This window comes from Trichomonas vaginalis, chromosome VI (genome assembly GCF_026262505.1).
Source record: "Trichomonas vaginalis G3 chromosome VI, whole genome shotgun sequence".
NCBI classification, from domain to species: Eukaryota; Parabasalia; order Trichomonadida; family Trichomonadidae; genus Trichomonas; species Trichomonas vaginalis.
Genome location: NC_067208.1, coordinates 19,204,479 through 19,219,397, shown reverse-complemented (window position 1 = coordinate 19,219,397; position 14,919 = coordinate 19,204,479). Strand labels below are relative to the sequence as shown.

General features: G+C 34.6%; 6 protein-coding genes and 4 pseudogenes across 10 annotated transcripts, besides 1 other annotated feature; 5 read left to right on the top strand and 5 right to left on the bottom strand.

The window, feature by feature from the left end:
- Positions 1–14,907: part of a mobile genetic element that runs on past the window's edge.
- On the top strand, positions 3–863 carry TVAGG3_0892280 (uncharacterized protein; the record flags this gene model as incomplete). Its single annotated transcript, XM_051250899.1, has 1 exon — positions 3–863. The coding sequence occupies one exon, from the start codon at positions 3–5 to the stop codon at positions 861–863; it is 861 nt and encodes a 286-aa protein (XP_051086374.1).
- TVAGG3_0892270 (uncharacterized protein) lies at positions 1,692–1,988 on the top strand (the record flags this gene model as incomplete). The annotated part of the gene is made up of 1 exon (XM_001291532.1): positions 1,692–1,988. One exon carries the CDS (start codon positions 1,692–1,694, stop codon positions 1,986–1,988), a length of 297 nt encoding a protein of 98 aa, XP_001291533.1.
- Positions 2,798–3,163, bottom strand: TVAGG3_0892260 (uncharacterized protein; the record flags this gene model as incomplete). The annotated part of the gene is made up of 1 exon (XM_051250898.1): positions 2,798–3,163. One exon carries the CDS (start codon positions 3,161–3,163, stop codon positions 2,798–2,800), a length of 366 nt encoding a protein of 121 aa, XP_051086373.1.
- TVAGG3_0892250 lies at positions 3,674–4,526 on the top strand (annotated as a pseudogene). Its single transcript has one exon. A coding segment is annotated over exon 1 (853 nt).
- TVAGG3_0892240 (organellar and viral DNA polymerase type B) lies at positions 5,428–6,042 on the top strand (the record flags this gene model as incomplete). Its single annotated transcript, XM_051250897.1, has 1 exon — positions 5,428–6,042. One exon carries the CDS (start codon positions 5,428–5,430, stop codon positions 6,040–6,042), a length of 615 nt encoding a protein of 204 aa, XP_051086372.1.
- TVAGG3_0892230 (KilA, N-terminal/APSES-type HTH, DNA-binding family) lies at positions 6,131–6,937 on the top strand (the record flags this gene model as incomplete). Its single annotated transcript, XM_051250896.1, has 1 exon — positions 6,131–6,937. The coding sequence occupies one exon, from the start codon at positions 6,131–6,133 to the stop codon at positions 6,935–6,937; it is 807 nt and encodes a 268-aa protein (XP_051086371.1).
- On the bottom strand, positions 7,443–8,418 carry TVAGG3_0892220 (annotated as a pseudogene). The gene has a single exon. A coding segment is annotated over exon 1 (976 nt).
- On the bottom strand, positions 9,705–10,511 carry TVAGG3_0892210 (annotated as a pseudogene). Its single transcript has one exon. A coding segment is annotated over exon 1 (807 nt).
- Positions 12,612–13,506, bottom strand: TVAGG3_0892200 (annotated as a pseudogene). Its single transcript has one exon. A coding segment is annotated over exon 1 (895 nt).
- On the bottom strand, positions 13,879–14,850 carry TVAGG3_0892190 (protein of unknown function, DUF4106 family; the record flags this gene model as incomplete). The annotated part of the gene is made up of 1 exon (XM_051250895.1): positions 13,879–14,850. The coding sequence occupies one exon, from the start codon at positions 14,848–14,850 to the stop codon at positions 13,879–13,881; it is 972 nt and encodes a 323-aa protein (XP_051086370.1).
- Positions 14,908–14,919: the final 12 nt, after the last annotated feature.

The following is a 14,919-nucleotide window of genomic DNA, read 5'->3' as shown; positions in this document are numbered from 1 at the left end:
AAATGCTTCAGGTTGAAAAACAAAGAACAAAAGTAGCAGATACAAAACCATTAGACTATATCTTTACAAATGCTGGTAGGACTATATCAGATGAAGAAATTTCATCCCGAGCTTACAGGTTTGACTATCCAATTCGTTGGCTTCAAAGTCCTTCAGATGCAAAGGCAATAGGATTTAGAAGAGTTTTGTTTTCAAATAGAACTAACGCGTTTATGTTCGCAGTATATTTTCATGGGCAGTATAAAGGTTCTGATGGTCTAATAGACAAATTTGATGAAATGAGGATCTTTACAGTTCGTTCAGACGAAAGTCTTGAAAAAACTCTAAATGACTTTCAAACTCAAATAAACAAATACTATTGGGAATTTCAAGAAAAATACGACTCTTTACTAAATGGAACATACTATCTGAAACTAGAATATGACAAGATGAACTCCACCGTTTCATTTCAAAAGATTGAAATTAACCCTCCAAGAGATACGGAGTTTTTATTTTGGGGAGTAGACAAACGTTCTTGGGCACAATTTCTTCGGTTACTAAACCAGAACGAACCATTACCACCAGATGGTCCATTTCAATTTATACATCCACCAGCAGATTTGACAGTTTATAGAAACGTGTTTGACCCTCAAAATGTTATGTGCCATGCAAGTTTCAGTTCAAGCAACAATAGTTTTCTATGTATTGGTAAGGACGTTTATGACTTTGCTTCTAAATTCTACGAACCACCTAGTAACAGTTTCTCTGACTTTCAAGTTTGGTTCACAACAAATGGTGTGCAGCATATAATACCATTGTACTATGACTTTTATCTCGAATTGTCTTTCATATATAACTACGGAAAAGTGCTGAAAAAGTATTGAAAAATATATTTTAGGTGGAACCAGGTCCCTCGGTCATTTTAACTTCTCTGAAAAAGTGTGACAACATGACATTTAGACAACAGTCCAGGAAATAAACTTCATCGTAAATGTTTTGTCAAACATGTACGTAAATGTTTTGTCATGACTTCTTCATCGTATTCTTTCACCCGTTGAATTTTGTATAAAAAGCAACCCGCGGAATTCCGCGGGTTGGTATATTCTTCACAAAATGCTTGTTTTGAGGTCGAGCCACTTTTGGTTCACCGTATTTTTCAACCAAAACTCATTTTTTTCGGCAAAAATATATTTTAGGTTAGATGGTGAGATCTCAGAACTAGTCTTATACTGTTTCAAGACAATGTCCGACGGTTAAGCCACAAACGAATGTCCGACGGTTAAGCCACAAACGAATGTCCGACGTACCACCCAAAAATATTTTTTATTTTTATTGTAAGAACTGAAATGACAGTCGAAGCAAAAACGTTCACGAACAAATCTAATGGCGAAACATTCACAAAAGGCACTTACAACGGTATTGAAGTCTTACGTAGAGACAAGGATGGTTATATAAATGCAACAAATATGTGTCAGCAGTTTAGGAAAGACTTTAGAAGGTTGTTGGAAAATAAGTCCTGGGAAGAGTATTTTAAGGCATTTTGTGAAGAATATACCAACCCGCGGAATTCCGCGGGTTGCTTTTTATACAAAATTCATGCAGGAATTCCTGATGAAATCAAACAGGTTAGAGGAACGTATGTAGACCCAAGACTTGTAAACTATATAGCAATGTGGGCTTCTCCAAAATATTGCATAGCAGTTGGAAAAATTATGGACTCCATAGACAAGAAAGTTCATGAGAAATTAGATGAAGAAGAACTTGAAGATACAGTAGAGAATGCTAAACCTTTGTTCGAACAAGAAGTTAGAAAAATGCATGAAAAACAAATAGAACATGAACATGAGATGTGTTATGGTTATAAAGATTCTCCATACGAACTAGACCAATGGGAACAAGAAGATTTAAAGAGAGAATTTAGAGAATATGAACTCGCTAAGATAGCATTTGAAGCTGCAGAAAAGAAGTTAAAAGTTTGGGGTCGTTTTGTACAAAAATATTGTGAGTAAATGAACCATTTATTTTTATTGAATTCGGCAAAAATATATTTTAGGGTAGATGGTTTTTAGGTGGAACCAGGTCCCTCGGTCCCTCGGTCCCTCGGTCATTTTAACTTCTCTGAAAAAGTGTGACAACATGACATTTTGACAACAGTCCAGGAAATAAACTTCTTCTTCGTAAATGTTTTGTCATGACTTCTTCGTATATGTTTTGTCACCCGTTGAATTTTGTATAAAAAGCAACCCGCGGAATTCCGGCGGTTGGTATATTCTTCACAAAATGCTTGTTTTGTCAAGACTTCATCGTATATGTTTTGAAGAACTGAAGGTGTCACCAGGTCCCTCGGTCCCTCAGTCCCTCGGTCATTTTAACTTCTCTGAAAAAGTGTGACAACATGACATTTTGACAACAGTCCAGGAAATAAACTTCTTCTTCGTATATGTTTTGTCATGACTTCTTCGTATATGTTTTGTCACCCGTTGAATTTTGTATAAAAAGCAACCCGCGGAATTCCGGCGGTTGGTATATTCTTCACAAAATGCTTGTTTTGTCAAGACTTCATCGTATATGTTTTGAAGAACTGAAGGTGTCACCAGGTCCCTCGGTCCCTCAGTCCCTCGGTCATTTTAACTTCTCTGAAAAAGTGTGACAACATGACATTTTGACAACAGTCCAGGAAATAAACTTCTTCTTCGTATATGTTTTGTCATGACTTCTTCGTATATGTTTTGTCATGACTTCTTCGTATATGTTTTGTCACCCGTTGAATTTTCATGAATTTCCTTAAGATAGAAAAAAGTGAGTTAAAATGAGATGTTTACTGAACTGGTTGGATGTCACCTTCTGTAGTTATGTAGAACGGCTGACCCGAGAAGTGTAAGAGTCCTCGGAGAATTTGGTTCATTCTTGGGAAAGGGTTCTCTCTGTTTGGAAGTAGTATCCAAGGACGCTTGGCAAAGAACTTGAGAAGAGCTTCTTTCTTCATCTCCTTTATGTTGTCGTAGGCTGTCCCGTCTGGTATTTGAATTGGAATTCCAGTCGAAGTCTCGAGATTCAAGGCACCTCTTCCAGACAACCAGAAGCCGAGGGACTTGTTGGCTTTGTCCTTGCCCAAGTACTGCTTAACAACTTCATTTATCTCTATAAGGTAAATTGCCTCATCTAATGGCTCGATGTTGTCCATTGTTCTGTTTCAGAACTAGTCTTGTACTGTTTCAGAACTAGTCTTGTACTGTTTCAGAACAATATTTGTACTGTTTCAGAACAATATTTGTACTGTTTCAGAACAATATTTGTACTGTTTCAGAACAATATTTGTTCTGATTCAGAACAATATTTCCCGTCAAAGCTCTCAATTTGTGAGAAAAATTTTCTGTTTCAGAACAATATTTGTTCTGATTCAGAACAATATTTGTACTGTTTCAGAACAATATTTGTACTGTTTCAGAACAATATTTGTACTGTTTCAGAACAATATTTGTACTGTTTCAGAACAATATTTGTACTGTTTCAGAACAATATTTGTACTGTTTCAGAACAATATTTGTACTGTTTCAGAACAATGTCCGTTGAATTTTCATGAATTTCCTTAAGATAGAAAAAATAAAGTTAGTTTTTTTAAAAAAATATTTTTTTATTTTTATTGTAAGAACATGTTAGCAACAACAGCACCAAACTCTTTAGTCATGAACCCAACATCAATGTTAGTAGAGATGAAAAGCTTCATTCCTTCTTCATATACTTTCGAAACAGAAATCCAGAAGATAAAGCAGGAACTTCTCCAAGGAGATTTAGACTGTAGTGCAAAAGATGAAACAAATGAACAGTATCTTTACGAAATGCAGGATATTATTGACCATCTACCTAAACTTCCTGAAATACAGCAACAAAAGCTCACTATTCCAGAATTTGAAGAAATAGAAGTCAAAGCAACCGACTCAGTAGAAATAAAGAAGTTCATACGTAATGTAAACTATGAGTTTCTTGGATTTCATTGCAACCACAAAGACTGCGATATGGTATATTTCATTGACATATATAAATCTGAAGAATTTAAGACCTACGACAACTTTGTTTCGTTAGTTGCAAAATGTGTATGGCAGATAAGAGATAAAGATAGAAGAGGTAAAGTATGGAATGAACAGATAAAACCAGCAACTTTTGAGTTAAAGAAAACCATTTACGCCTTAGTTGTTTTAGCAGGTAAGGTTTCAATGTACAATGCTAAAATGAACCCACAATGTTCAAAATGTAAAGCAGCAATGAAGAAATATAACTACTCCGTCAAAGAGATAGAACGTATGAGAAACGACTATGCTGACTTAAAGAAAGAAGTAGAGAAACCAGCAGAAGATAAAATGGACATGTTGACATTTCTGAACAAAAACTATCCAACAGCAGAAGATTTCCTTCTATCTGATGTCAAGAAGAAATATAAAGAAACTTTCGGCATTGTTAAAACATTCGATGTACTAAAAGAAGAAATAGAAGCTACAAAACTGTTTAAAGTCATGAACCATCACAACATATACCATGTAAAACGCTTGTGAAACTTTATGGTAGAAATATATTTTTGTCTGATTTACGCTCATTGACGATGAAATCATGACAAAACATATACGAAGAAGTTTATTTCCTGTGTTGTTGTCAAAATGTCATGTTGTCACCATTTTCAAAAAGATGTTAGTTGACCGAGGGACCGAGGGACCTGGTGACACCTAAAAACCATCTACCCTAAAATATATTTTTGCTGAAAAAAATGACCAAATTTCATTATATAACTGTTATTTTTTTACGAAGAGAACTTTTACTCTTCGTAAAAAAACTCATGAAAATCGTGAAAAAATGACCAAATTTCATTATATAACTGTTATTTTTTTACGAAGAGAACTTTGACACTTCGTCAAAAAACTCATGAAAATCGTGAAAAAATGACCAAATTTCATTATATATGTTATTTTTTTACGAAGAGAACTTTGACACTTCGTCAAAAAACTCATGAAAATCGTGAAAAAATGACCAAATTTCATTATATAACTGTTATTTTTTTACGAAGAGAACTTTGACACTTCGTCAAAAAACTCATGAAAATCGTGAAAAAATGACCAAATTTCATTATATAACTGTTATTTTTTTACGAAGAGAACTTTGACACTTCGTCAAAAAAATCCCTGAAATCGTGAAATTTCTCTAGACCGACTTTTTTCGGGGTTGTCTAAAACTCATGAAAATCGTGAAAAATTGCGAGTAGGGAAAAAATCTTACTCGCCTAAAACTCATGAAAATCGTGAAAAATTGCGAGTAGGGAAAAAAACCTGGTCGCCTAAAATCCCTGAAATCATGAAAAAAATGACCAAATTTCATGAATTTCCTTAAGATACAAAATAGAAAAAATAAAGTTAGTTTTTTATAAAATATTTTTTTTATTTTGTATGTAAGAAACAGAAAATGACAAACACTGAGTTTGAAACAGTTAGAAAGATAGACAATGACACCAAAGTGGTTCGAATTGGTGATTTAAACGTAAGATACTCAAAGAAATACAAAAAATATTCTTTGTCAGACATTCTAACACTATCTGGAAAGAAAACATCCCACGACTGGGTTAGAACTGCTTCTACTCAGAAAATTTTGACAAGAAATCCTGAGCTTATGATATCAGTAGCATTTCATGGAACAAGAGCATATCTTATAGACAAAAGTCTTATACCAATAGTTTTGTTATGGATTGACCCAGTTGTTGGATATAACTTCATAACATATGGTTCATTCGATACGGAACGTTGCAGTGAGGGCTTACTTTACATCGTTCAGAAACCGAAGGACTTCAACACAAAAAGATATAAGATAGGAAGAACATATAATATAACTCAAAGATATGACAGTACAGTCAATAGAGTCAAGGTTGTGTTTGTTAATGATATGAGAGCTGCTGAAACAGAACTACTTGAAAAGTTTGAGAAAATGTATGGTGCTCCCACGAAAGGTAAAGAAACGTTTGAAGTAGATGAGATAGATAAAGCTATAAAATTATTTGACGAAGTTGCTGAAAAATACATGTAAAGCGTTTATTTTTGGTCTTTTGTGAAAGTCAGGAAATAACGCTAATTTTTTATAAAATATTTTTTTTATTTTGTATGTAAAGACAGATATGTCAACAACCGAGAACACAACAACAGTTATAGTCCATGAAGCCATAAATGAAGAATATGAGTACATACAGTATAACAAACAGTTACGTCTCATTCGTTCGGTCAAAGACGATATGTACCAAATGCAAAGTATTTTGAATGCTCTTCGTTCTACAAAGCAAGCACATCATTGGTTTGAAAACCAACAGACAAAAGAACTTTTAGAAGAATTTCCTCATATGCTTGCGACCCGAGGAAAACCGCGGGTCGAGATTCCGTACGAAAATCGTAAAAATTTGTCAAATGGTTTGAGAGGCTGGTATGTACATAGACTTTTAGTAAATGCTGTTGCAATGTGGGCTTCACCTCGTTATGCTTGTTATATTTTCATGATGTTAGATGAAATTCATAGACAAGAACGTGAAGAGATAGAAAACAAGCTTGAAGCAAAAGACAAAAGCCTTCAGAAAAGAATACCACGTTCGGTACCAAAAGGAAAGGAAAAGAACTATAAGTATATGATTTATACTGAAGAGATGGAAAATGAAGAAGACAGAGATATGGTTATGTTGCATTTAGTCAGAAGAAACAACAAAAGCTTTTACGACCTTGCTAAGATTTACAAATCTGACAGAAATTGGTTCTATCGCGAAAACTTACCGATTTCAATGACACCAAATGAAGATGTGAAACAAATAGTTCAAGATACGTTACCTCAAACACACTATGATATTAAAGGTTGTACAATTCTTACATTCAAAGAAGACTTGCCGCTACTGAAAGAAAAAATAACAGAGTATTTTGACAACTTCAAACAAGTAGAGTAGATGAACCATTTATTTTTCAAGCTTGACTTCAGATGGCTCAGGTAGCTCTATAAGGTAAATTGTCTTGTCAAATCCTTCTGGCATTCCGAGTCCTTCCATCCGACATTCCAAGTTCTTCCATCCGACATTCCAAGTTCTTCCTTCCAACATTCCAAGTTCTTCCTTCCGACATTCCAAGTTCTTCCCGACAACTGGAAAAAAATTTCCCGACAACTGGAAAAAAATTTCCTGTTGTTCGTCCGTAAACCATTCAAATTTTCGAAAATTGAGAACTTTTTGGTCGAACGACAGAAAAAATTTTTCCTTCAGACAGGAAAAAAATTTCCCGACAGCTGGAAAAAAATTTCCCGACAACTGGAAAAGTTTTTCCTTCCAACAGGAAAAGTTCTTCCTTCCGACAGGACACAAACGAATGTCCGACGTTCCTCTTCCTGAATGTCTTCCAAAGCCAGAAGAACCGACAGCCCCAGCACCACAACAGACTAAGACTAAACACTTACATTTTTCAAGCTTGACTTTTTACAATTTGAACTTTGTTTGCGTAGATATGAATTCTGAAAGAAGTATGAGGGTCTTGTATGACTTTGTACTTCTCCCATAGTTCATGTCTGTCAAACTTACCTGCCATGGACTCTTTCATAAGTTCCATGAAATCGTCCTCGGACAATCCGGGGAAAAGTATAATATCAGTAAGTATTCTCTTTACATCCTTACTTAAACTCTTGGCTGTCTGTACACAAATGACAACAGAGATGTTAAAGTGTCTGAGCTTCTTAAGAATTCGACACATATCTTGTTCTCTGTTCTTTAACAAAGGATGAGAAGCAAAGTCATCTAAGATAAGAAGACATCTATGAGGGTATGTCTTCCAATCGTAAGATTGCAATTTCTTCGAAATGTATTCTATCTCTTTCTGTTTGTTTCTGAAGTGTTTCTTCTCTAATATTCTCTGCATTTCCTCATTTGGGTCTTTAAACTTCGAATTGACATACTCATTATAAGCATTGTACTTCAAACTTTCTTTGGTACTTCTTTATCCAATCTAACAACTCAGAGTCTTTTATACATACTAACTTAGACTTCTTTATAATATCTTTGAACGAATTGACGGTTTGGTCAAATTGACCCGAAGTACTACAAATGACAACTAACTCATAGAATGGGTTCTTCTCATCTAGTTCTTGTTGTTGTGCAGCCATTTTAAGATAAGTGAAAGTCTTACCCGACCCAGGTGGTGCAATTAGACCTGTTATACCATTCTGAGCAAATAAGAACTTGTCATGTATGGGTTTTATCTGAGCATTTTCCAACTTCCTCTTGTTCTTATTTAAAACATTCTCAAATTTCTTGTCAATGTCAGCAAACTTTTTTTCTAACATATTTTTAGAAAAAATTAAAATTTTTATCTTTTAGAAAATGTCTAGCGATTCGCCATCTATATTCGAGACAAGCTTTTCGACAGCAAAACATCTGTCGACCATAAAATCTTACATAGTGTAAACAAGAAAGGTGAATTTGTTCTAAAGTTCTGTTTCTGGGAATATGACAAGAACCATAAAACATTAAGCAGAGAAGTCTTAAAATTTGTCAATGACAGACTTGTTGACAGAGATGACGCCGATTGGAAAGATGAAGTTCCAACAAAACTTCTTAGAATGCAAAGAAACACATGCACTGTTCTTGAAGATGAAATAGAAAACAGAATAGAAGAGCTATTAAAGGACAAAGAACTTTTACAAAAATATGGTTCTGAGAAGTTTGACATAACTCCACCAGAAAGAAGAAGAGAGAAAAGAAGAAAAAAGAAGTAGTTAGAAGAAGAGAAGAAAGAACCTGAACCAGAGAAGAAGAAATTTGACATGTAAAAATAAAATTTTATTTTTAGAACATTTCTGGGTCAATGTCAATGTTCTCTTCCTCTTTAGGAGCAAACACTGGCTTAGACTCTAAAAATCTTTTACCCAATTTACCTTGAACTTCAACTATCTTAGATTCATAATATTCATAGTCGTCTGCTTTCTTTGTTCATAAGGTATAACAAGTTTGTATGCTTTACCTTCTTCGAGTTTTGAGAACCTTCTGTCAAAAACTTTCTTTGACTGCTAACAAACCTTCTATGTCTAAGTCTTCAAATTTCGCACCATTTTTAGTCACAATAGCAAACTTAACTGGTTCGATGTTCCAAACTTTGCTGAATGAAGACTTTTCAAAATGGTAGAAGTAAACATTCAAATATGTGAATGGGTCTAGTTCTTCTTTAAGTCCTGACATGTACTTGTTTACTGAGATGAATTTTGTCATCTTTCTATCGGATAAAAAAATATTTTTTTTTAAAATTTACTCAGAAAAATTTTTCTTTGTATATACACCATTCTGTACGTCTAAAAGACTTTTGACATTTGCCAAGAATGTTCGTTTAGACGCTGTCATATAACCATACTCTTGACAATATTGTTTATACGAATCGTACAATGACCTTTCATCTAAACACTCAAAGTCAGTTTCATCTATGAACAGTTCATATACACTCTTGTTTGCTTCTAACAATGTTTGTCTCTCTTCGGTATGTGGAATTTGTCTTGGATTGAACTTTGAAATATCTAATGTCATAAAATATGAGAACAAGTGGTTGTAAAAGTCAGATGTCAAAGTTTCTGCTAAGTCGTCAAAATATTCTGTATCTTGCATATGAGCTTCTGACGTTCTGACAACTACATATCTTCTGTCAGAACTTTCTAACTTCATCGGAACAGCATTGTTTGAAACCATAATGAAATTTGCAACATTTTCACAAACTCTTTGGTCTTTATACTTTCTTTCAACAACACCAACTTTGTCTGTTATAAGACTCTTCAAAGCATCTGAGTTCAAAACTTTTGTTGTATCTATACTTTGAAGTTCGTTACATACTATAAGTTTCATATTCTCTATTGAAGAGTTAAATTTACCGCAGATGTTTTCTAAGTTTGTCATATTCGGGTTCGAATAACCTTCTAACAGTTTGCATAAGATATCTGTAAAGAAAGTGTTCTTACCTGTTCCTTGTTTTCCAATTATAATGAGAGCAGTTTCATTTTTAGCACTTGGATGTTGTAAGATGTTTGCAAACCAACATAAGATATACTCATAGACTCTTTCGTTTCCATTGCATATAATTTCTTTGACATGGTCTAACCAAGCTTCTATAACATTTTCTTTCCATTCTACTTGTTCGTATTTATATCCAGTGAAGATAGAATAGAAGTTTGGAGAAGGTGTATAGAACTTTATACCTCGAACTGAAAAATCTTCAAGTTTTGACAATAAGATATCCCAAGCATCTAACATCTTCATGCCAACTTGTACGACTTTTATTTTCTTAAGTTTCTGTTTACATTCTTGTTCTGAAAACTATTGTCGCTTTAGGTTTGTTAAAGACTACATCCCATTCTTTCATAACATAACATTCTGGGGCAGAGTCGACATAAATGACTAAACGTTTCAAATTCTCGACTGCTTTGTTATAGTCTCGAAATGGACACATATTTCTGAATGCTTGGAAGTCATAAAAATCTGAAACATCTATTCTGTACATTTTTATAAAAATAAAAAAAAATATTTTTTTTTATTCTTGAGCTATTTGTTGCATTTGTTGCATTTGTTGTTCTTGAGCTATTTGTTGTTGAAGTTGTTCTTGTAATACAATACTTTCACCAGTTGCATCTTCCAATTCGAAACTTTCTGCCGTCATTGACAAATACATAGGACATAAAAGTTTTACAGGAACAAAGTTTGCGTCAACTAATGTCAACGTTATACTTGCCAAAGTGTTTGAATTTACTAAGGTTGAAAATTCTGCATTCGAATGAACAATAGGCAAACCAGCAGAGAAAGTGTTGTTTATACGCATAAGTATCTTTTGGTCATAGTAGTTTCTGTCGACATTCGAATAGCACTTTGAACCTAAGTTTGAAACAATATATAAAATAGGTGTGCTTAAAGTCAATGGAACAGACATTCCTTGTATGACACCTTTTCCTGTTATAGGAAACTGTTGGTAGTAAAAACCAGATATAAGTTTTGTATTTATAGCTCATATTTTTATAGTAAACTCAGTCGGACATCCAAACATAATGAAACCTGCTCTAGTTGCAGCACATGTTACACTCGTCCTTAAAGTATTAATAAGTCAACAAAACCTGTTGGTGGTATATCTGAGTAAGTATCTTCAAAGGAGTATTTTTTACCATTCACAACAATAAAATCTTCTGGTGTCAAAAGAGCAAAACAGGCTTTAGTCGTCATTGTGTTTAAGGTTAGTTACAATATCGTCCTTGAGGACTTTGTAAGTTTGTTTATAGAATTATATGACTCAGGGTTTTTAGTCGTAATAGTATAAACCATTGTGTCTTCTGCCATTTACTTAGCAAATAAATTTTAATGAAATGTTGTGGTCGTCAAATATTTTTTATAACGTCTGGGAAACTATATTTTAAGTTCAACGTTTCACCTCCTTTCATAACGTATATCTTGTCAATGGCATTATATGAAACACCACAGCAACTAATGTCGGTTCTATTTCTTTGATGTTTATATCGTCTGCCTCTGTCAAAAGTTTCAATAGTTCTTTCAAAACTTCATGAGGGCAATGACATATGAGTTCACTTTTACAGGGTTGTGTTCGACCAAGTTTAACATTATACCTAAAGCTTGACAAATCTTCTCCTGAGTTTGAAGTTTGTCTTTCAGTTTTTGGTAGTCGTTTCGAATATCTGCAACAGAACTTAAGTCTCTGCTAACTTCAGGGTATGTTGGTTCTTTTACAGGAAACTATTTTATACCATCTTGGTCTTCGTATGGTTTCCCCACTTCAACATCTCTTTCTTTGACATTGACAATAACACTTTGACTGTTTGTTTGAGTTGTGAATTTAACTTCACATCTGCCACCCCATTAAACCTTTTGAAACACTCACGCTTCTATTTTTCGGAAATGACATTTTACTTCGAATAAAAATATGGACGTATTCGAGTATCTCTTCGAATTGAAGCAGAACAAAGTTTACACACACAAACAATACAAATACATTGACAGAATAGTTCTTTATACAAACAATGGAAAATGTTATAGAATAGCAGTCTTTGCTGAACCAAAATATTTTCATAAAGCAAAGAAAGTTGGATAACTGAAATGGTGAAAGTTCTTGAAGCAGACAAAAATATAACTTCAAAACTTACAGATATTTCTAAAGGTAAGTTTATAATACAATATTATGTCAAAACTGGCGTACTGTCAATATTTGACGGAGAGAAGTCAGTTCAAGAACAACTTACTGACCTGCTGCCAAAATCTGCTCGATGGAAGCTGTCGTTATGCAATCTGAGGAGCCCCAGCAGGTTTCATCGAACGAATCTTCAAAAGAGCATCTTCCGTGAAAAGTGCTATTGGTTTTGTAAACTTCTTTGCTCTCAGTTCATATGGACCGTCTCTGTCACCAGTATATTGTATTTGTACAGTACCAACAGTTGAAATACCACCCATAAAGTCTTCTGAGTCAGCAAATGGAATGCCAAGCCAAAAGTTTGAACGGTCTCCATTTGTATATTGAGTTTTTGACCTCCTGTATGAGTCCATACTTTCACATATGGCATAATAGAACTTTGCATTTCAGGGTTAATGGTTGTTGTGAAGTTGTTGTTAAAGTTCATAGCATCTAATGTCAAGTTGTATGACCTCATATCCTCAACTGTAGAATATTCTTCTCTTGGATAATATTTGCCATCTATGTTTATATGATATTTAATACCGGGGTTGTAGAAACAAGAATAGTCATTTATAGTTCGTCTGAACAGTACAAACATAGTATCTGCATGTTTCATTGCAGTGTTAAAGCAATATCTGTTCTTGCACCTGGGTCAGCACTTTGGTTTCCAACTTCACCTGCAAAGTCTTTGACAGATATTTGGTGTATAGGGAACATAAGTGGAACTGCAATATATTTGGCAGCTAAAGCATTTGAAATATCTGGGTCCAACATATAGACTGCAAGTCTGCTTTCTATTCTCTTGCATTCAAACTTTTCGCATGTGAACTTAACTGGGTCCCAAGCAGTTCCAGCAGCATTGAAATAATAGTTTACTTCAGTGTTGAGGTTTGAGAAACCAAAGTCTAAGTCAACTTTGTCTTTGCAAAAGTCGGCGAATGACGTTTTATTTGTTCCCACTACTTCTGTAAGAGTGAATGGGTCTTGTGTTGGTGCAATGACTAAGTTATTTTTGCTTGGAGTAAGTTCAATAGAAATTTTTCCTGCCCAGTTTGGCAAGTATCTTAAAAACCTGAAGATGAGGAAAGATGACAAAGGAACTCTAAGTTTCAGTTTTACTTTAGTGACAGCATTTCCATCTGAACCAGAAAGGTTAACATAAACTCCTGAACGTTAGGGTCAAGTCTTCTTATTTTCTCAATAGTTGCATACTGGTCTGTTTGTTCTCTAGCTTGTGGTTGTACTGAGTTTCTCAAGCGAACCATTCATAGTTTGCCCATGTTACTGTTTGAACTAAGTCAGAGTTAGAATATATCTTATATCCCATGAAAACTTCTGGAGCATATTGGTATCCGACATAGAAAATTCCATTGCAACCTTTCTTGTCAGACAACTTGGCAGAAGGTTTTATTTCAATGTCTTGTTCCACGTATAAGAATGAGTTGTCAATAGAAATTATATGAAACCTGTCGCAAGCAATATCTACTTGTTGAAGAACCTTCTCCAAACTCACCTACGTTTCCATAAGAAACAGCAGTTGTATATTCGTAAGTTCCAGGAACTATTTCTGACCTTCTAATGGCATTGTCGCATTCGTTATACCATTCGGAAACGTTTCCATTCATGGCATCCAAAACTGTTGGCGTTATATTCTGAGCGGCGTACATTTCATATGGGTAAAAATATAGAATAGTTGAATTTATGTGTCATAATAGAACCCACTCGGACCAAGCTTTACTTTCTTCCTGACTGAGTTTTTAACTCTTCTTTTTCCTTCATTGCCACTACTTTCACTAGTTGCATCTTCACTACTTTCACTTTGTTCTACTCTTCTCTTCTTCTTTGGTAACTTGCCCTCTGCTTCAAGTTGTTGCATCTTTGCCTCATGTTCACCTAGTATGTTGCAAATTTCACGTGTCCTTTTTGCCTTTAGGCTCTGGTCGCCCATCTCAGGTAACCTATATCCTAGAAAGATTTTGTCATAGTTTGTATTTGAGTCTTCGCGTATTGTTTGCATGACTCTTTCCTGAGTTTCCGGTTCAAGCTCTTCAAACAGAGCTTGTCCATATGGAATAAGCTCGTTTCCAAATATATGTTTTTGTAGCCATTCTGGTTTTCTTTCCATGTTACCAACAATATCTTTTGTGAATGGGAAAGCTTTTACCCAATCTTTCAGTCTTGCGTCATTTATTTCTGTAGTTGGTTTTATTTTGTCAAGGAACATGTTTTTCAATACTAACATTTCATTTGGTACTGTCCATTTGAGTTTTCTTAAATATTCATCCCTTCTCGGTTCATTGTCTGCAAAGTAAGTTTTTATGACATTTTGTAAACTTTCGTTTGCAAGGTCATGTACAATAGGTTCTCTTCCTTCGCTCTCCCTAACTTTCTTTCTAAACTCTTCACCAAATATACCATCTCTATGGTTCTGTGTAGTTCTTTGAGATAAATGTTCTAGAACGTCAGGTGTTATATTTCCATCAGCCATGTTCATTTCATACTGGTCCAAAATATCTGCATGTTTCATATCTTTCAATGGCATTAAAGCCGCGCTTAAAATACCAGCTATATCTGGTTCACCATTGACTTCCATTGCGTCTACAACTTCTTGGAATTGTGGTTGTAAGTTTATGAACCACCTATCCGGGTTAGCTTTATGACCCCATCTCATTGTAGTTCCATCGTCTGCAGAAACAAAAGTAGGTTTGTTTCCATATTGGTTAGGTTCTGAATGAACTTT